Below are 20,269 nucleotides of genomic sequence, written 5' to 3'. Positions count from 1 at the left end.
GATAGATATATGAAATGTTGGTTTGGTTTTCAGTTTTTCCATTCCCAACTGAGGTCCACAGTTTCTTGGAAAGAGAAACTGCTTGGAGCATGGGTGTACAGACAGGATGTTGAGGATGTGTAGCAAGCAGTGTTTTGGGTCTGCTCATGTATCCTGCACTTTTTAAAATTGCCCTTTCAGGACAAAGTTTAATAACTCCTTTTTACTTCTTCCTTCTATCCAGGTTTTTTGTTTTTGTTTTTTTTTTTTTTGCATTTTGAGTGTAGCAACCTCAACCCTTTGTAAGCAATCTGCTGGCAGAAGTCTCTGGGCAGGGTGGAATTCCCAGGTTCATTTGGCCCTGTGTGCCAGCATGGTGAGGGTTTAAATGGAGATTCTTTGGGAAGCCTCAGAGAAGAGACAGCTGTTGTTTGAGCGGCTGTGGTTTATTCTGGTGCCAGCCACCCCCCCCTGCACCTGTTGGCACTTGAGTTATGGCCATTTCGTGCATAGCAGCTCAATAAGGCAAGGTAGGATTTTAATAGAACAGGCTGATACCCAGATGGGGATTAAAGGAGTTTCATGAACACTTAAGGAAGAGAGAGGAGCTCTCTTTATTTAAGGGCGGGGATGTAACAATACTTCCCTGAGCAATGGCTATTCCCAGTTTTGCTGCAGCAGGGATAGTTGGCCTCTTCTGGCTTGGTGCTGGGCCTGTTCCCAGATACAGAGTGTCTGTAACTTCTGGTTGCTCTTTCTAGCTGTGCCCAAAGCTGTAAATAAAGGCAGCAGGGAGGATTCTTTCCTGAGAGTGCTGCTTACCTGCTCTTGCAGCAGTACAGAGGAGATTTGGCTGGGAAAAGTGGCTCTGCACAGTCCCCTGCAGCAGGGCCATCCTTCCTAGTTTTGGATCTTACCATCTTTGGAGATGTTCTGACAACAGATACCAGGTCTTCTTCTCCCAAAAATGATGCTGGTGATAGTGCCCTAATTAATTATTCCTCCTCCCAGACCCCAAAGAATTTTTCATTGAGACCAAGTCAAGTGATACTGGAAATGTCCATATTTATACTTTTTATAAAACTTTATTTTTATGGTATGCAATGTACAGGGAAAATGAATTAACTGCTGAATGCTGTTTTGAGTGGGTTTGAACACATGGGGGGAAAAAAAAGACTTCATAGCCTCAAAGTGACCACAAGGATTTATGGATGTTTTATTTTTCCAATAAATTACATTGTTTCAATGCAAATAACATGGAAAGAGATGGTTGGGATGGATGGACCCTGGATGGTAGAGTTTATTCCATGTAGTTTGCTTTGGAAAAAGCAAAAAAAACCCACCATGTGGTTTTTTCAATGACCAAAGGTGATATCCATGGATGTGCTGGTAAAAAAATGGTAGGGTTGGAGTCTTATCATCCAGTTCTATGCAGTTTCCATGTTGATGGTGACAGACTGAGCAAGAATTTCAGGCAAATCTTGGGTGCCATCTGGTCTTTCTAATTTTGGCTTGTTCTGGGAAGGAATGGGAGAGTTGTATTTGAAGTTAATGTTAGCTGAAGAAACAATTGCAAAGTGACAAACTGACCCCTTGATTTCTGTTTTGAGGTGTTTGTTTCATACAGTTGGGAATGTGTATTTCCTTGGGTAGAATAACTGACAGTTCACATAAACCCACAAAAGTTTGTTTGTATTTTAAAGACAGCCGCTGTTTTGCTGTTTGTTTTTTGTGATTTTTTTGGGTTTTCCCCCCAACCTCTGGACAAAAAAGTGACATATAAAGGCTATGGGGCAGGGAGGGGTTGTTGTTTTTATTTTCCCCTGCTTGTAGGAGAAGTGCTAAATAATTTTAGCACTTCTAAAAATCTGTACTTTTGAAGCCCTCTTTTGGTTATTGATCAATATTCTTCTGTGACAATATTCTTCTTCAGATGATTATTTTGTTTGAAGATTATTTTGTTCTCAAGTAGCTCATGTGAGTATTCAGGCTGCTCTGTCTTATTAGAAATCTACAAATTATTGGAAGGTGTTGCTTTGATTTCCATTTAAAAACAATCTCAATTGTGCTTGTAGGATAAATGTCTCAGGTTGTCAATTTGCATTGTGTTTGAAAAATCTACTGAACTCCAGTGAGTTACAGGGCTGTGAACAAGAGCAAGGAACCTGCAGTCCAGCTATCTTTGCTTTTGGACAACAGTCTCATTTTATTCTTTTCATATTGTTGGGGAAATGTTGGTGACATGGTTTTGTAGCTCTATTGGCCATGGGTCTATAGAAGCCTTTATGGATAGCAAGCAGATGAAGTTAAGTGTACAAATGAGAAGAACATACCATTTGGTACCTGGAGAATTCCTCTTAGACTGACAGGATGTGCTTTACAAATGCTGTGGAAAAATACAGATATGCTAGTTATAAGGAGCAGCAAATATTACTTTGGGAAATAGCCCTAAAATTAAAAGCTGTTCATGAGTGGATGGCATTAAAAATCTGTACCTGGTTGGATTTGATCTGATATGGTGACAGAAAATTTTAAGTGTTTAATGTTGTACAAATCAAGTTCTCTTCTTGCTTAAATGGGATAAGACAGTAGCTATTGGATACAATCACTGCAACTGCTCTACAGAAAGTCAGAGCTCAGAGATTTGGTGTTGACCAGAACAGCCTCCTGTGCTGTGTCTGAATGGGGTCTTTGGCATGGTGTGGCTGCAGGATGAGCACATTGCCATGCTTGTTCTCACACACAGGGCCTTTGACCTAACTCAGCTGGAGCTTTGTATGGTCTGCCTGAGAAGATAAATGCCCACTGTAATGAAACTGTAAGAGAAAGGAGAAGTGTAGGATGGGTGTTGAGCTCTTGCACCTACCCTCATAGTTGATGCAGCCATTTGAGTCTTCCTGACCTTTCATGAGCTCGTCTACTTCTTCTTCTGTCATCTTCTCACCTGGGAGTGGAGAGAACTCGTTTCATTCTTCCACACAGAACTGAGGCTGAAACCTACAGCTTTTCCAAAGGCTTTTCTTATTTTCTGAGTTAGTGAAAAAACACCTATATAGGACATGAGCTTAATGACTTTTAACTTTCTTTAGAAGACAGAGACATATATGCATAGGAATTCTAGTTATTCCTACAGAGTAAAGAAATTTCTGTACAGCAAATCCTCTACTTTTGTCCATTTGTGTTATGTCACTGAGATGTACAGACTTTTCTCTCTATTCATCAAATAAGTCACTATTAACATCTTGTCTGAATTTAGATATCATAAGCCTTTTCCTTTGGACTTTAGTGGGAACCCCAAAGCTGTGTTTGCTTTCTTTGTGGATTCACAGTTAAGGAAACCCAAAGTCTTGTCTGACTTGGTAGCCTCCTACCTCTTCAAACTGTTTGGGCTACCTTTCCTTCCTCTCTCATGCCTGCAAAGAGCAGCAGCTCTGAAGTGCTTGCAGAGAGGATGATCCTTACCCAGAGTAGCCAGCACGTGGCGGAGCTCAGCGCCCATGACTGTGCCATTGCCTTCCTTGTCAAAGACACGCAGACCTTCAACGAAGTCTTCAAAGGTGCCCTGTTCCTTGTTGTTGGCAGCTGCTTGCAGCATGGGCAGGAACTCCTCAAAAGTAATCTTCTTGGCATTCATCTCTGGGAAAAAACCACCAGTTGTTACATGCTAGGTGTTTGTAAGTGTATTACTTAGGTATATTTGCCCTCAAATGTGGGAGAGCTCTCCTTTTCACAGCTCTTTGTAGCCTTTACTCTAGACTTTGCCTCAGAAGTTGACAGTTCTTTTGCAGAATGTGGATTCTCTTATCCTATGATTTAGTTTTCACATCCATGATCCTTCTCACATACCTTTGTATGCTTTATTTTTCTTTCAGAAATGAAATTTGCCATGTGAGTTAATCTTTGAAAAATTTGGGGAGTGAGGGAACTGTAGAATACAGTCAAACAAAAATCTTGAGCCCCAGCAATGGAGGAAATGTAACCAGAGTGGGATGAGGGGTCTTAGACAAGATGCTGAGGTTGCTCACAAGTTACTGACCTCTTCAGGGTCTCTTGGATGTGGTGGCAGAGCCTATTAGCAAAAGAATAAACTAAGTAGAACTAGGAAAGTACATAGTTGTGGGTTGCCAATAGTAAATTTGGGCATGTCCACAATGGAGGTTTAAGACCTCCTGAGCTTAGTCCATCTAACCCCTTTCCTCTCATGAGCCAAAATTTGTAGTCCTCAGTGAGAACTTCCCCAAGTGTTTCTCATTTTCATTTGTTTTGGGGGTTTTTTTTGAGTTTTTTGGGGGTTTTTTTGAGCTGCTAAATAAAATAACCTTTTTTTTATTCATTCTCCCTCCCTCCTGGATCTTTCCATTGCCAGCCGTCATCTGGACAGCAACAAAATATAATAGATGGACATAAATGGGCAGGAATTTTTCACTTCACAGTTGTTACAAAACCTATTTTACTATGCAGCTATATCAAAGTCATTGTCAGTTATTGCTGGAATCACTGAAAGTCCTGGTATGATTTTACCTCTGTGTTAGCCCTCAATGCTTCCTGCTGGTACCAACGCTTTCTGAATTGTTCCTCAGAGTTGTCTTTGCCAGGCCAGAGGATGTGAATATAATTTAGCCTGTGTGACTGAAATCGGGGATCACCTGCTTCTAGGCCCTTGTTAAAATGAGGGGAATATAGTATTTACCCTTTTTTTAATCTCTAAAAAGGAGGAAAAAGAATTTAAAAATGGCTTCAGTAATAAATGACCAATGTATGCTTCGGTGTGCCCATGTTTGTAGGAGCTTTGGGAAGATCATTCCAGTCAGCTGAAATATACAGGTGGGGTTCCAGTCCCAGGGAATGTCTTGGCTTCTGCAGAAGTCCTTGCAGTGGAAGGACTGGAAGTTGTTAGAAATGGACCCACAGCTCTCCAAGCAAAGGCTGGGGCACTAATGGACTGTGGGCAATGAGTGTGTGCTATACCTACACTGAGTTCACACCAAAACAGTCCTTACAGAGAATTCTCCATGTCTTAAGCAGGTTTTCCTCTATTCCCCATCAGCATCATTCTCTTCCAAAGGAATGAGTGAAATACCATTAATTGTTGCTCCCCACCAGAGCACAAGCTCCCCTCTCTCCTGCTGTGACTATTGCTGTTGTGTGATGGCTGTCCCCAATCTCAGGAGCAGCCCAAAAGGACAGCAGGGCACTTACCCTCTTTGCTGGGGTTCCCCAGAATTTTGTTGACCTCTGCATTTGTCGGGTTCTGCCCCAGTGCCCGGATGATATCGCCAACCTGGCTGAGGGTGATCTTGGCATCACCAGTCCTGTCAAAGAGGAGGAAGGCTTCCTTGAAGTCTGCAAGAGAAGAGCAACACTGAGCCAGGCAGCTCCCTGCTGACAAAGATGTGAGCCTGCTGTTTCCTGGCACTGTTCCACTGACTCCAGGGGAGTTAGCCAGGGGAATCTTTGGCCCATAGTCCCAAGAAAAACTCCTCCCCTCTGACATTTTGGTTTCACTATTTTTAAACTTTTATATCTACCTTTCATGTCTTTCCTGGCTGTAATAGCCATCAATAGCTTTTTGATTGACCCTGTATCTATTTCAAGGACAGGGAAAGATAAGTTCTCTACCAACACTGTCATTCAAGAACAGGTTCCTTCACATGATGTAGCAGCAGATGGTAAAATGTTGTTATCCACTCCACCTTATCTCTCCAGAGAACTGGGACTCTCAAGAGCCTGGCAGTGCAAAACCTTTGCCTGCTTCAGTGGGTTCTGCCTGCAATCCCAGCACCTCAACTACACAGTGCTAAAAAGAAACTTGAAGGTGGATTTCAAATGCTTTTACTGTTGTTTTACCTTAAAATTGTCTTACAGTGTGATTTCCAAACATGTTTGTTCCCTCTTTTTATCTATTCTTTGTAGTTTGTCCCTGCTTCTTACAGATGCAAGAATATTCCACTTTTCCAGTGGAATTACTCATGTGGTGCTTTGTCCTGTGCATTTCCAGTGTGTTCACTTTGTGACTTCACTTTACTTCTTTCAGTGCTGCCAAGTGATCAGTGTTCACTTATTTCCCCTTGTTGGACAAGACCTTTGGGTACAGGGGCATTTCTCCTACAAAAATCAGCACAGGTAGTTGCCTTCACTGCATCACCAGCCTTCATCTTCTGTTGTGAAGTTCCATGTCAATCATATTACTCTATTTTTTGGCTTTTTAGAGAATTTGAATGAAGAAGTGTGGCTTTAAAAAAAGAGGATGGGACAAAGGACAATTGGGTGGCTAAAAAGCTGTCTTTGAACCCCATATGCCACAAGCATCTTGGTTTGTGTTGTTGATCTGTTCTGCACTGCAGTGTCTGATGATGCTGTGCTTGAGCTCCAAGTAAACTGAGTAAAATGTCTTTTCCTTGGTCATGATTCTCATCCAGCAGCCACACAGGCTTTGTGTTCCACAGCCTGTGTAATGTTCATTCTGCTCTGGGGCAGGTTTAGGAATAAGAAGCCACATTTCAGATCATGTCTTCATTCATCTTGTGCTGGGGACGTGATGCAGAGGTATTTATGGTTTTGCTTTACTCTTCCTTGTACCACCATGGAGTTGTTGCTGACACCCAGTAAAAGTGCTGATCCACAGTGTCAGCCTGCTAGGCTGTAATCTAATCCATGTGAAACTAATCCTCTTACTGTCTCATGTGAGACACCTATAACCCTTTGCTGCTACCTCTCTTTCCGTGCAGCTTTCATTGCAGGGTATGAAATTATGGCCTTCTGGACCAGTGCAGAGCTTCCTGATATCAGCCCCAGCAGCTGAGATGGGTGGAGCTGTAGTAATTTATATTGTATGATCTGATCTTTCATCTACTAAATCAATGACATTTAGCTGCAGTGAGGTATAAAACAATGCCAGTGTGCTAACAGCAAAGCCATCAGGAGAGTTTCTCCATTTTGTAAATCCCATCAAGTTTTATGGTCACTGAGTTCTGAACACAGCTCCCCAGCTTGGAGAAAAGGACTGATTGATTTTTGTCTCTCAGGCATGCATTTCACTGCAATATATCTTTGCTGTGGGTTCTTATTTTGAAGTTTTTATTTTGAATTTTTTATTTTTATTTTTTTAAGGGCCAGTCCTAGTTTATAGCTCTGCTGGAGCAAGCATGTTCAAAGTCTGTCTGAGGATAGTACTACCCAGCTGCTGGGGCATCAGCCTGTGCAAATAGAAATTGTTACTGAGGCTGGGCATATCTGCTCCTGGGAAATTCTCCCTTTCTCAAGTAGTTTCTATTTGCTCTGCTGCTTGGTTCAGCCATTGTAAAGTTACAGCAGCTGGATGATCTGAAATGTATAGGGAATCCAAAAGAAATATTTTGCTTTCAAAATATTGCCAGCAGCTTTGAATTGAGGACATTTTTCCATGAACCCACCCAAACCTTTTGTAAAATTTTCAGAATCAAGAAGGAAGGAAGAGTCCAAATGACTTTTTTTGTGACCAAGAGAGTTTGGACTGCAAGAAGAGAATTTTCTCACTTGCTGCACTGTATCTCTCCTTGTTGCTTTGATGGAGTCACCGAGAGCAGGCTCATCTTCACAAAGTTTAGAGCTCTCTCAAGACCTGTTTCTGGCTATTCCACTCCCTCTGAATTTCTAGGAAATCATTGTATCTTCCTTTCTAAACACTTTCTTCAGTCTACTGTATGGGCTACTGATTTTTTTACATTTTTAAATATTACTTGATATAGCCCAAATGCATCTCTTAGCCTATTTGAAACACTTAAAATTAAATTTCCAGAGCTTCAGTGAGAATTATTGTTCATGTCAGGTTTTTTATCTCTTTCTAGAAGATTGAAACAAAAGATTTGGAAGCTGCAAGTTGCTTGTGAATCAAAGAATATAGCAAGATGCTCAAGAAGTGCAGCATATCCACACCATTGTGTAAGCAGCAGTTTGCACAACTCACTTATTTGCTGACTCTTTCCATATTTAAAGAATGTTTTACAGTAAAACAGTCTCCAGAACACCTCCTGGTAAAAGTGACATACAGAACTCTTGCATCTTCTGTTCATGTGAGATTGCAAAGTCACTGCAGCTAAGTTAAATTTTCAGCCCACTTCCTCCTTCTGTTGTTCTCCTTCTGCCTATTTCCCCTGGGACTGTCAAGACTTATTTTCAGCATCCTTGTGAAGAGCCAGAACAGGAGCACAAGTGAAGAATGTTCAGTAAGTAGAGACAGTGTTTTTCCTCTTGGTACCATGGTATAAACTTCTCAGTTCAGACAGCATGTAAGCAAACATCCAGATAAATTACATGTAGATCTACAGCCACCTTCTTGTTTAGCATAAGTCCTGCCCTGAAGTCAAGAGTGTGGTGGTTTATATCAGATAAAGTCTGAGCTCATTGTTTTATAAAAGTTAATTTCTTAAAAAGAGCCTGCAGCTCTTTTTGAACCCACACACATGTAAAAGGTATCAGCTCTCTTGTAACTTACCATCCTGCTGCTCCTTGGAGAACTCGATCTGTTGGAAGGAAATCAATCACAAAAAATAGCTTAGGAAGGGGGGCTGGGGGAGAACCTGTGTGTTTTCTAAAGCATCCAGCTCAATCCATGTGTCATCTTCCAGAAGAGCAAAAAAGTGGCCTGTCAAATGTGCAGAAGTAATGCAGATAGCAAAAGAGCTCTTAAGGCTAGTGAATATTTAGCATTTGGTAGCCATTTTGTTCCCCCTCCTTCCCCCTGGTAAAGTTTAACTTTGATTTCACTTACCATTGATTTCATCAGCAGAGAAGGACTGCAGTTGGGGAGAAAAAGAGAGAGAGAAAAGAGAACTAGTACTGCTGAAAATGCACTGAGAGAAAGTAAATAGCACCAGGTACCAGAGGCTTTCACTTCTGTCTTGCCTAATGTAGTTAGGCCATAGCAACCTAATCTAGCAACTTCCTGCATAAAAATACGCCAGCAAGTCTATTCTTAAAGTTTTCCTTAAAATCTACAACCTAGGAAATAACAGATCTGTGGCAAGAAGCAACAAAAATAGAAAGTCTCTTCACTAAAAAAAACCCTAATTAATTACCATCAGGTCCGTTTACTGTTTTGCCATAGATCCATTTTAGTTATACAATTTGAAGTAATATTTCTAAACAAGCAGCTGTTTTTTATTAACATAGAAATTAAATTATTCCCTTAAACTTTATGTCTCAAATTAGTTTTTTTTTGCATGCTGTTTCGTAAAGTACCAATATATGATATTTGTTTATATAAAATATGATTTTTCCTCACCACTTTAGCTGGTTGCATTTGATTAAAAAAAGCTTAGGAAATTGTAACCCTTCTGTCAGAAGCTGTGGGAGCTGCACCACTACTGTTGCCTGATTCAGAACTGGAGGCTAACTGGAAAGCCTTTAGGTTTTAACAGGAAAACCAAGCAAACCTAAACTGTCTCCTGGACTGTCCTTCCCCCACCCCCCAAGACCTAACGTGGGCAAGAAGCCCTATTTACTTCTGTAAACTACATTGGCTGGCTGCTAACTATTGCAGTGCACCCACCATGGTTGAGTTGGAAATGCAGAGCAGCGGACAGCAGGAAGGATTAGCTGGGAGGTCTTGAGAGTGGTCCTGCTTCCCTTGCCTTTCTTCCCCTTATTTATCTGGCAGTGCTGACGGCATTGCCTGGATTAGGTGTCAGAAGGAAGAGGTCCCTCCCCTTGGCGAGTTCTTTAGCTTTCTTAGGGCAAAGTGACAGGAGGATCCATGTCTTGATAGACATCTTATGATGGCTATTTTTAGGGGGCTGAAGAGGGGCAGGGAGTGACAAGCAATAAGTTTGATTCATGTCAGCACTTTCTGGGTCCATACCATCAGGAGGAGATATTCCTTGTCCAGACCTACCAAGACTTCCTTATAGGGAAGGATTCTGTTTCTCTGATAAGCTGTAGAGTCAGGAGCAGTGAGGGTGAGGAGCTGGCTGGTTCCACACGTGGCTTGCAGGATGGGTGAGATGCAGCTGAATGGTCCCCATATCTTTGCTGGGCTTTGTTCAACCCCTTCCATGGATAATCCAGTGCCCAACATGAGTAGTACTGCTGCCGGTCTGCTCCAGTTGTTGACACTGAGCAGAAAAGTTATCTGTCAACAAAGAAGCTAACAATCCTTCTGGGAAGCTCTTCCTCTGATCACATTTTCCAAATTTTTAACATTTTAAATGGAAAAATGATCTGTGCAGTTTAGAACCAATTGTATGAAGTTAGTGGCTAATGTGTAGATGTACCCTGCTGGGCAGTGGGAAATCTGTATTCATAGGAGCCTGGGATCTCTAGGATACTTTTCCTCTGGAGCTTAGGTTAGGCAGGGCACCAGGATGCTGGGTTTAGATCTCCCAGGTTTGTACAGATGTGGTGCTGCTCAGGTGTTTGTGAGGTTGAGGTAAAGGAGAAGCTGTGATAGAAGCTAAGCACCCCAAAAGCCTTTGTGAACTGGAAGGATGACTGTTCACAGTGGGGAAAGGTGTACCTGCTTTTTGGGTTGCAGGGTGGTCATGGGGGGCCTGCAAGGAGTAGGAGGTAGAGGCTGCAGTTTCTTTGGTAGCAAAGACCAAGGCCCACCATGCAGCATCCCCCAAGACCAGGTCAAATACCTCAATGGATGTTATGACTTGTAAAAGGATTGGCAAACTTTGCTCCAAGCTTCTTCCATTCCCTGTTGCCTCAACAAGATCAAGAGTGTCATGAAGCCAGGGTGGGAATAGTTGTGTGACAACAGCAGACTCCCAGTTCTGAACTCAAATCCCCCCTTTTAATTTCTATTGGTTGCCCCTGCTAAGAAGTGACTGTTCCTGGTTGTCTAAAGATGAAATGTGATAGTGAGAAAAACCTTTTCCTGTAGCTTGCTCTTCTCCTGAAGACAAGCATAACCTCCACCACCGTGTTTTCAGTATGTTGAATACTCTGAATGAGAGAATCAAATCCAATCAGATTATTTTTACTGTTGTTACAAAACTGAGCAATCAAATTAGGTGGATTTGAGATACTAACCTCCTACCTCCTATTAAAAAAGAAAAAAAGATGCAACTGCAAAGATTTTTCTGAGCTTGCCATTTTAGATGGAAAAAGCTCTGTTGGAACAAATTATTTGCAATTTTTTAGAAATATCTGGAAATATACTGAGTATGAAAAAAGCTCTACTAACATTCTTTGCTTTTGGTTAGTTTGTTGCTGGGTTTTGATGTTTTTTTGCTATTTGTAATAGCAAAAATGCTTTGCAGGGATGTGTTCACAATGGTGTAGCCACAATCAGGTGTGGCTGCATAGAAAGGGGCCTGATGGTTTTGCCCTGGGTTTGCTGACAGGTTTAGCACAGTGCAGAGTTCCTGATTTACACTGGCTGGGGCTGGAATTCAGGTGAGTGAGAAAAATCCTCAAGACCTTGGCCATCAGTCCCCATGCATTAATAGAGGAGCTTTTGAAAGACTGAAATGGTGTCTAGGTCAATGGAGTATGTTGCTTTTTGTGGAATTTTCTTTCTGCCTTCAGCATCTTGTTCTCCAGTGCTGGCAACTAGGAAATGTTCCCCTGAAAAGAGATTTGAATTTTTAAATTTGTTTTTTGTTTTGGTTTTTTTTTTTTTTTTGGTTTGGTTTTTTGGTTTTGTTTTAGGGAAAACTTAGACTCCTTCTCTTGAACAGGTAGGTTTTATGTTTGGCTACAACAAAACTCATTCCAAAAGATGCCAAGCAGAAAATAATTGCAGTGCACTTGTCTTGGGCATAAAAACCAGATACCTGGATTAGTTATCTGGCTTCAATGGGCTATCAAATATTATCAGCTGAGAGGGGTCTACATATAAGCTGATTGTCTTTTGATCATATAGGAGTTTGGCTCAGAGTTCAGATAAGGAAAAATTAGTGCACTGTATCAGCCCGTCATTTTAATGCGGATACTTGAATAACATCTCACTAGACAGAGTTTTACTGGGAGGAATATTTTAGCATGGGCATGTTGCATTCACTTAAATTAAGAATCTGCTCTAAGACAATAGAGCTGTTGAGGGGGTTAAAGTGTACTTGCTTTCAATAAGGGCAGCTATAAAATGGCCTAGATGAAAAAAATTTCAAATACTCTTTAAAAGAAATTAAAGGTGAGATTTCCAATTCTAAAAGGAGCTTTCAGAAAACTCAAAAGGGACAAAGAAGTATTTTGCAGTGATCTGGTCTTTGTTCTGATCTTGGCAGTGTTCTCTGCATTGTCAGAGGACACTGAGTCTTGAGGCTTTAGGGATGATTTTGATATTTCAGGGAGCTCAGTTTAACAAAAACTGAATGCCCCACCCCAGCAAAAAGAATGAGAGGTTGAAGCAATTGCAACCCACAGAAAGACCAGAACTACTTGGATTTCTCTAATTTCATGTCGCCCTATGGGCAGAGTTGTTATCCAGAGGGCTATCTGTGCCAAAGAAAAAGGTAGTGTGTTTTGAGTTTGGTTTTTTAATTTGTTTTTTCCTTGCATTGTCTGTGACTACTTTCTAGTAATTCTGTTGCCAGAGATATTTTGAACAGGTCCCAGTTAAAGGGTGGGGCTGATGGGGTTGTGTGCAACTCTTTTTCACCAGCTAAATGGAGACTCAATCCACAAAAATTTCCAAATTATTAACAGAGTTCCTGATTCCCCACAAATCATTGGTTTCTGTGCCTTAGGGCCCCAAGCTTTGCAGTGTGATGCTGTGCTCACCTCTTTAGGATGGTGGGCACTGGGACTGAGCACAGCTGTGCTGAAGGGCACCTACCTTGTGCTCCCTGTAACTCAGGAAAGGTCTGGACAGGATGGAAAACCCTGGGAGAAGGTACTGCTGGGAGTTAAAGCATTAAACTGCTCCATTTGTTTGTCACCTTTTGCATGAATGACAAGAAATAGATCATCTTAGAAGTTCATTAGAGAATTACCAGCTATTTCAAGGTGCTGTCTCTTTAAAAGAGACTAAGACATGCTGGATATCTTGGAAAATCAGAGACGAGAAAATTTGAGATTCTCCTAGGATACTCATTGAAATCTAGCCTTCTATTCAGGACTGGAAGGTTTTAAATTTTTTTTTTTTAAATAAAGTTAAGATAGGATTGTACCTACAGTAGTTTATATGATACCTGCTCACTATTAATGTCTGCTCCTTGATTAATACAGCTGCACATCTTTTCTAGTACACATCACTGAGTTCAGGATTACACAGCTTCCAAACCCCTCTGAAAAGCAGGTTGGCCTTTTCCCATCCCTCACCTCAGTTCCATAACTTGTGCAATCAATGCCACAGGTTTTAGAGAGTAAGAATTAACAGCCTGATGGATTTAGCTTCCTGCTGTACAAGGCAGAGAAACATTAGAAGAAGAAGAGTTCTTGAGAAACTGAGGTCTGTTTTGAGAACAGAGCTGCCTAGAAACACAATTGAAAGAATAAAAACAACCCCCATTAATACAGGAGAAAAAATTGCATGTGTGAGATACTCTGAGGTTTGAAAGACTATTTCAGAAATATCTCTGAGTTTAAATTACTTGACTGCAGATTAACTTGACCTTTTTCCTTAGCATTTTGTGTCACTTTCCAGTTTATAGCTTTTTAAACCGTCACAGTTACTTTGCAGCTGTGCAGAAACTTTTGGATGAGCCTTGACGTTTAACTAACATGCCCTTCTGAAATGTCTGGCTGTGATACGTGCTCTTGCTGCACTCTTGATCACATTTCTCCAGCTTCAGGGGGCAAAGTGCCTTCAGCTGGGCTCATTTGTAAACATGTCCCATTTCTAATTGCTTTTGTGCTGGAATGTGTATAATCAAGGGGACAGACAAGATGTGACGCTCTGGAGCCCTACTTTTGGAGGGATTTCTTGTTTTAACATGCCTCCCAGTGGCCTTGTTAGAGAATTAATGTAATTTAAACCCTTGCTACTTGACATTTAAATGCTCTGTGGTAAACCAGCCAGCTGAAAGTGCTTCTTGGCAGTGGGTATAAGATGTAATAAAGTCTTAGTGAAACAAGGGCAAATTTCCAGGTTGCTTGTTTCAGATCCCCTTACAGACAACTTCTTTCTCTGCTTGTCATTGGCTAAATTTGTCACCTTCTTCTTGCCTTATGTAAGATTAACTCAGGTATCTTATTACTATCTTTTACAACATCTCTGTGCTCTGAAGGGGCTTAAAACAGTATTTTAGAAATATTGTGGGGTTGTTTTGATGGGTCTAAGGTTCTGCCTCATAATTCCTGTTAACACTTGGAGTTACCCTGTGAGCTCTTAAAATGTTACATTTTGTGTAATTTGCTTTCCACTGTTTCTACCAAAGTCTGCCATTCACCAGAGCATCCAAAGGCCACAGGTATTCTTTTAAAAATGCTGCTAAAGCTGTGAATTACCAAGAATGGGTCTTGTTTAAATTAAACAAAAAATATCATTATTTTTCAAACAATTTTTCCAGTTAGCAACATTAAGGAAAAATGTCTACTAATATATGTGGGTAGTCTCTACTTTTGATGGCCTTCTTGCTTAGCAGCAGTTTAGGAAGGCAAAATTCTTCTGAAAGCTTTGTAAACAAAACTAAGCTGTGGTTTTTGTGTGTTGTTTCCAACAGTGTGCCCAGGGGATGTTTGGTGTGCAGCAGTCCTTGTCCAAGGTGCCTCTCCTGGGACACCTTTGTGCTGTGCCTTGCCTGTCCTGGGTTTGGCAGCAGCATGGGCTGTGACATGTCAGTGCTGAGGTCCACAGAGCCAGGGGCTGGGGCTGTCCTGGGCTGGATCCTGGATGGTGCTGGGTCAAAGCAGTAGCAGGAAGCTGGTCTGGATGGCATCAGAGAGGCAACTTTACATCTCTTAAGTCTGAATTCATATTGACATTTGTCCCCTTCCTACCTGTAAGGACACTTGGGACTGGTGACCTTGTCCAGCAGATCACCCATCCTAAGGAATCCTTCTGGAGTCATAGCTGGAGATAGAGGCACAATTTGAAGACCTGAGCCAAAAGTTTCAAGTAAAAAACCTGTTGTCTCATAAAAAAGCCCTTAGCACTCTTGAGCAAAGCCACTGTTGACATTCCTGCTCTCACAGCTTCATGTGGAGTTTGTCTGCAGCACAACAGCTCTCCAAGTGCTTCAGCTGATATTTGCAGTGCTGCTTGCCCTCTAGCCCAGGAGCTTTCTGTCAGTGCATTTTAGTGAGTTTCTCTCTCTCTCTCTGGTTAAATCCAAAGCAATATCTCTTCAGAGATGACCTACTCAAGTGGTGAATGTAACAAGAAATAAGGATGCTTGGAGAAACACTTTTTACTGCCTTAAGAGCTCTGCAGTTAGAAACAATCCATGCAACAGGCATCATCATCATGCATCACACAGTTACACAAGATTTTAGCAAGTCTTTACTAGTTGGTAGCTTTTAATTGTTTTTCTTCTACACATTTGGGTGTCTGATCTGCAGTTGGGCAAGGCATAATTGACATCATGGTGTCTGAGTCTTGAAAATACAGGTATAGGAAGCCTTGTGTGCCCCTAACCTCACTTCCAGTGTGGACACTTGCCCAGTGTCTGTCTGTACTCAAGAGAAGATACTCAGCTGTATCCTTGAAGTAAAGGACCTAGTGTGACACCAGGTCAGGACACATCCAGATCACCATCTGCAGAGTGGCAGCCTGTGAAGCACTGCCCTCAGCATCTTCAGCATTTGCATCCCAAAACATCCTAGTTGATTTTATGAACCTGGGCTCTGTCCAAGGGCTGGGAAAGACCCTTAAATTTCCACCAGAAAACCAACATACTTTTCATGTTGGTTATAGGAACTAAGCTATACAGATTTGTGCAATGGGAAGTTTATCCATTTCCCATTCTCACTTGCAAAACCAAGCATGAGACATCTGCATCATTCATGTTTCATCCCAGTTGTTGCAGAAATAGACCCCCAGTAGTGCTTTTCATGAGTTAAACATTTCTTCTCACTCAGGCTTGTGTGGGAGAAGGTGGTTGATAAAACACATAAGCTGTGTTTTTAGGAGAGTCGTGGGCCACAGTTTTAATTGCAGAATTCTTGGGGGTCTCTTAAGAAAAATGATCTATATGGTAATTTTAATTTTAATCATGGTTGGTTCCTAGTGATGGCTCTCAGCTGTTTCCACTGCCCTGTTCTCTTCTCAGTTATTATTTAATTTTTAACTTTTGTGCCTATACAAATCCAAGACATATTAGTAATAAGGAAAACTGGAAATATACATTTGGTCTGGAAAGGCTTGTGCAAAGATTGAGTTTTTAAGCTGTTCCCTGAGTAGAAGGAAATAGGTCTTCACATTTCCATTAAAAAGCAAGTTCTTCATCCCTGCCTTCACTTTCTTCCTATGGCTGTTATACTGTAGCCCAAGGTGAGCTGTAAAAGAGATTTGAGTCTACCAATATTCCTGTTACTGAGTTTTATAGTCATTAGATGTTGCTGAAAAATAGAACATCTTATATTAGGTGCTGTTGGCACTAGCAAATCACCAAACATTTGCTCCAATTTGGTTAATTTGAAGAGATCAGTGAAGAACAGAGAAGAGTCAATGGCCTGTCACAACTTTATCACAGCTTCTGATGGTGATAGACAAACCCAGCTTGAGCTCTCTTAAGGAAGGAGGGAAAAAAGCACCAAAGTTGCAAAATATGTATTCCAAAAAGTCCAGAAAACCAGATTCCCTGAAGATGGGCCAAGAAGGGTGTCTGAGTGGGGAGGTACCCCCAAGAGAATCACTGCTCATGTTTGTAAACCACCATCTTTGTTTTGGAGCCTATGACTTCTGATGCCAACTAAGAATGAGGTGCACAGCCAAATGTGGCTTATTTGGCTGCTGTAAGCCCCAGCTCTCCCCTTACCCACCCCAGCTGTAGCAAGGGGCTTGGATGTGTCTATAAAAGCTAACAAAGCCTTTCTGTGCATTTAGCTGCTGTGTGGCTCCCCAAATCATTGTGGCATTCAGCCTGACATTCCCAGTCACCTCTCTCAAGCAGCAAGCTCTGCCATGGCTGCTAATTCCCTGAGGAGGGAAGCACAGCCCAGTGAATCCCCTTTTTTAAAGTGATGTGGGTTTTGTCTCCATGTCTGGTAAATCACTGCAAACAGCCCTGGGTCAGGATTATTCACCGAGTCCCAGACAAAACCTTAGTTTTTACCTACTCCCTGCCTCCAAAGTTGTGCTGGAACTTTTATCATGCTGAGACTTTGGTGTTTGAATGGAAGTGCTGAGAAATAATTGAGAGACTGGGCTAAGACTCAGAAAACTCATTCCTGACTCTGCCACATATTCTAGACAAATTACTTATAACCTGGGATTCTTTCCCTTCACTGCCTGAGCTCTCAAATTGGGAAAAGTGGTAACCATCCATGGTGGTTGGTTGGGACCCCAGCAGAAAATATTTTGTCTGGTATCTGTCAAAAGAAAGTCTCCCTAAATTCTATCTTTTTTTATCAGTCTGAATATGACAAAACGTGGAGAGTTCTCTCTGTTCTACCAGTGCATATTTCTTGCTGCTATTTCCTTTGGGTAAGTGAGTGAACTGCAAAGATGCCTCAGAGTGCAATTTGACATTTTTTAGCTGATAATATATTATTGTTTTTACAAAGATAGATTAGCTAGGTTCAAGGGAGTTCAAAATTCTATTTTCTTCTGATTACTGGAGATAGAAAGCTATCAAATAATATTAATTTATTTAGCAGGAAATCTAGCTTGGTTCCCCATCATCTAGTCCAATGTGAGGCCTAATCTAATTTTCAGACAGTATGCTCAAAACTTGTGGGTTTTTCATCTATTCTTCAAAATTCTAAGTATTTCAAAATGTCTTTTTTTTTTCCTCTTGTCAATGGCTTCGGCTTCAGTCTTATGAGAAGATATATACTTTTTTAGAAAAATACTGACTATAGATTGGGAAAATTAAAGTAAACTTGGAGAAGTTTCACTAAATGCCTTAACATCTCAGGACTATATGTATTAAAGTATCTGAAATACAATTCATTATGTATAGATCTTATTAGTAGTCTTTGTCCTTCTTTTACCCATAATAGGCATGATTCTTTCTGTAGAATTTAGCAAATTGGTCCTGGGACCAATCAGCTTGCCAGGTAGGTAGAGAATAACTATTTATAGTCCTACTTAGAGAAACTAGTCTGTCTCTTCATCTCTTAACTGCTCAGCCTCCCTCTCCTCTTTCCCAAGTAAAGAATCTCCCAAAATGGAGGAGTTTTCTTCAAAGGGTCAGGACAACAGTTAGTGATGTTGGTTGACATGCAAAATCTAAAGATATTATGAGAACAAATGACAGTGCAGTCAGAAGGAAACCTCCAAAAGACTCCTTCTCTTTGTTGCTTTCAATTTGCAGCAAATTATAAATTCTCAGCAAACATATAAGGATGAGAGGAAATCAGTTGAAATGCTTCCATCCCTGGCTTTCTTGCTCATGGTCTCACCAATGTCTGTTGTACAGTGCAAATGAAAAGAAAATAGGCAAAACTGCCAAATCTCTCTTTTTAAAACTATTTTGTTTTGTTTCTTTTAAAGATAAGTCATACTGATCTCAAAACACATGACCAAAGGGTCATCAGGTGGTTCAAAAATTTGGAAAATAATTTTAAACTATAAAAGATGGGGTTTCCTACAGTGCAATGGGAAAACATTGTATTTCATGTTTCAGTAATCCTGTTCCTGTCTTCATGTACCTACTTTAGGGTATTTGGGGTTTTTTTTTTTTTTTTTGTTGTGTGTTTATTTTAAATTTATCTTTACCAAACAGGTGAGACTGGTACCAACTGGGTAAAAAATTCTGAGGTCCACACTCCAACATTTGTCATCCCAGGCTTCACTCTTTGTTAAATCATGCACCATGCCTTACACCCTCCAGCTACTGAAACACTCCAAAGCTGGGGCAGCTCGGCAAATCCACGGGCTGAGGTTCCTCATTCATTGCCCTGCAGTCCGCAAACCGGAACCAAGCCCAGGCCAGCCTTCAGAGCAGCTCTCAGCCAGGACTGTGCTCCCTGTCCCCTGGGCCCCTCAGGCCATGCTCCCCCCTTTACCTTGATGCTCTTGAGGTCGATGGCAGGTTCTTTGGGCTTGGCTGGTGCTGCTGGTGCTGGTGCTGGCGCAGGCGCCGGTGCCGCGGCCGCCGCTGGTTTCTTTACGTCCTTCTTTGGTGCCATTTTGTGTTGCTTAAATTGGAAAGTAAAAGTGCCCTAAAAAAAAAAAAAACTTAAAAAAAAAACCAAACAAAAACCACTTAACAAGTGATTCCTGGGAGAGGAGCAGTGGTCAGAATGAGCTACAGCCTGTACCCTGGAGGTGGACCCGATGTGCTAAACCCTGTAAGGGCATATATATATTTCACTTAGTGCCTCATACAGTCCTGACACATGCAGCTGGATTGGACAGCCTGATAATCAAGGGGGATGTCATTCTAGCTAGAGCTATAAATGGAATATAAGAGTTCAGGGCTTCATGAGATCAAGGGACTTTTTTCCCCTTTAAAACACAGTCCACCTCCCTGTCTTTTTTATGCATGCAAAGGAGAAGGAAATATAACAAGCCCAGTTTCAGATCTGCTGTTGTTCTGAAATTTGGATATGGATTGAACGGTCCTTTTTTAAATCAGAATTTTAGTTCTGCTTAAGTAATAAATCTTTCTTTCCTTCCCTCCCTTCCCCTTTTCCCCCATGCCTGTGTAGTACTCCAGGAGGATTCAGTTTCAAACAGTAATTTTGACTTTCATGGCTGGGGAGATCATATTTTTCCAACCCCATTAACTTCTCTCTTTACAGCCCTTCTCTCCTCCTCTGCTTCCTTTTTGTTCAAGGAAGTGTTGCTCAAGCAAAGCTCTGGGTGTTTAAAAATAAAGCAGACAAGTACGGAAAACACCGCAGTACCTTCAGCCAAGGCATCTCTCCCTGACCTGACCCTGGGTGTCTTTCAGCTGTTCTTACTTTTCCTTTCCATCACATTAAGACTGTGTTTAAAATTGAAAACTGCTTCCTTTAATCTTTTTCTTTGATCTTTTTTTCCTCTCCTCGGTTTAAGCTGTGCCCTAATGGAACAGAGATCAGCTGGATGTTATCTTCCCACACTGAAAGGTTTCCCTTTGTAATTGTGTTTATTATTGTAAACTAGCCATCAGGCAATGGAGCACTTCTGTTTTCACCTGTTTCACCTGCCATCCTGTGTCCCTTGTTTATCTTTCCACCCCTCCTGGATGTCCCTGCTCTCCATGCTCTCCAAGAGACACAGCTTTCAGGAGAAGATAGTTTTTGTGTTTTCACTAGACATTTTCCATGGCAG

General features: G+C 41.4%; 1 protein-coding gene across 1 annotated transcript; it reads right to left on the bottom strand.

Annotated features, from left to right (window-relative positions):
* Positions 1-1,324: 1,324 nt before the first annotated feature.
* Positions 1,325-19,140, bottom strand: MYL1 (myosin light chain 1). Its single transcript, XM_054278043.1, has 7 exons — positions 19,018-19,140; positions 8,453-8,480; positions 5,179-5,322; positions 3,442-3,615; positions 2,846-2,923; positions 2,313-2,365; positions 1,325-1,496 (listed from the first exon to the last, which is right to left on the bottom strand). Exons 1-6 carry the CDS (start codon positions 19,138-19,140, stop codon positions 2,337-2,339), a joined length of 576 nt encoding a protein of 191 aa, XP_054134018.1. The 3' UTR covers positions 1,325-1,496; positions 2,313-2,336.
* Positions 19,141-20,269: the final 1,129 nt, after the last annotated feature.

This window comes from Melozone crissalis, unplaced genomic scaffold, assembly GCF_028551555.1.
Source record: "Melozone crissalis strain CALT ecotype California unplaced genomic scaffold, PUWL_Pcris_2 ptg000023l_1, whole genome shotgun sequence".
Lineage (NCBI taxonomy): Eukaryota > Metazoa > Chordata > Aves > Passeriformes > Passerellidae > Melozone > Melozone crissalis.
This window is presented reverse-complemented; position numbering and strand designations above follow the sequence as displayed.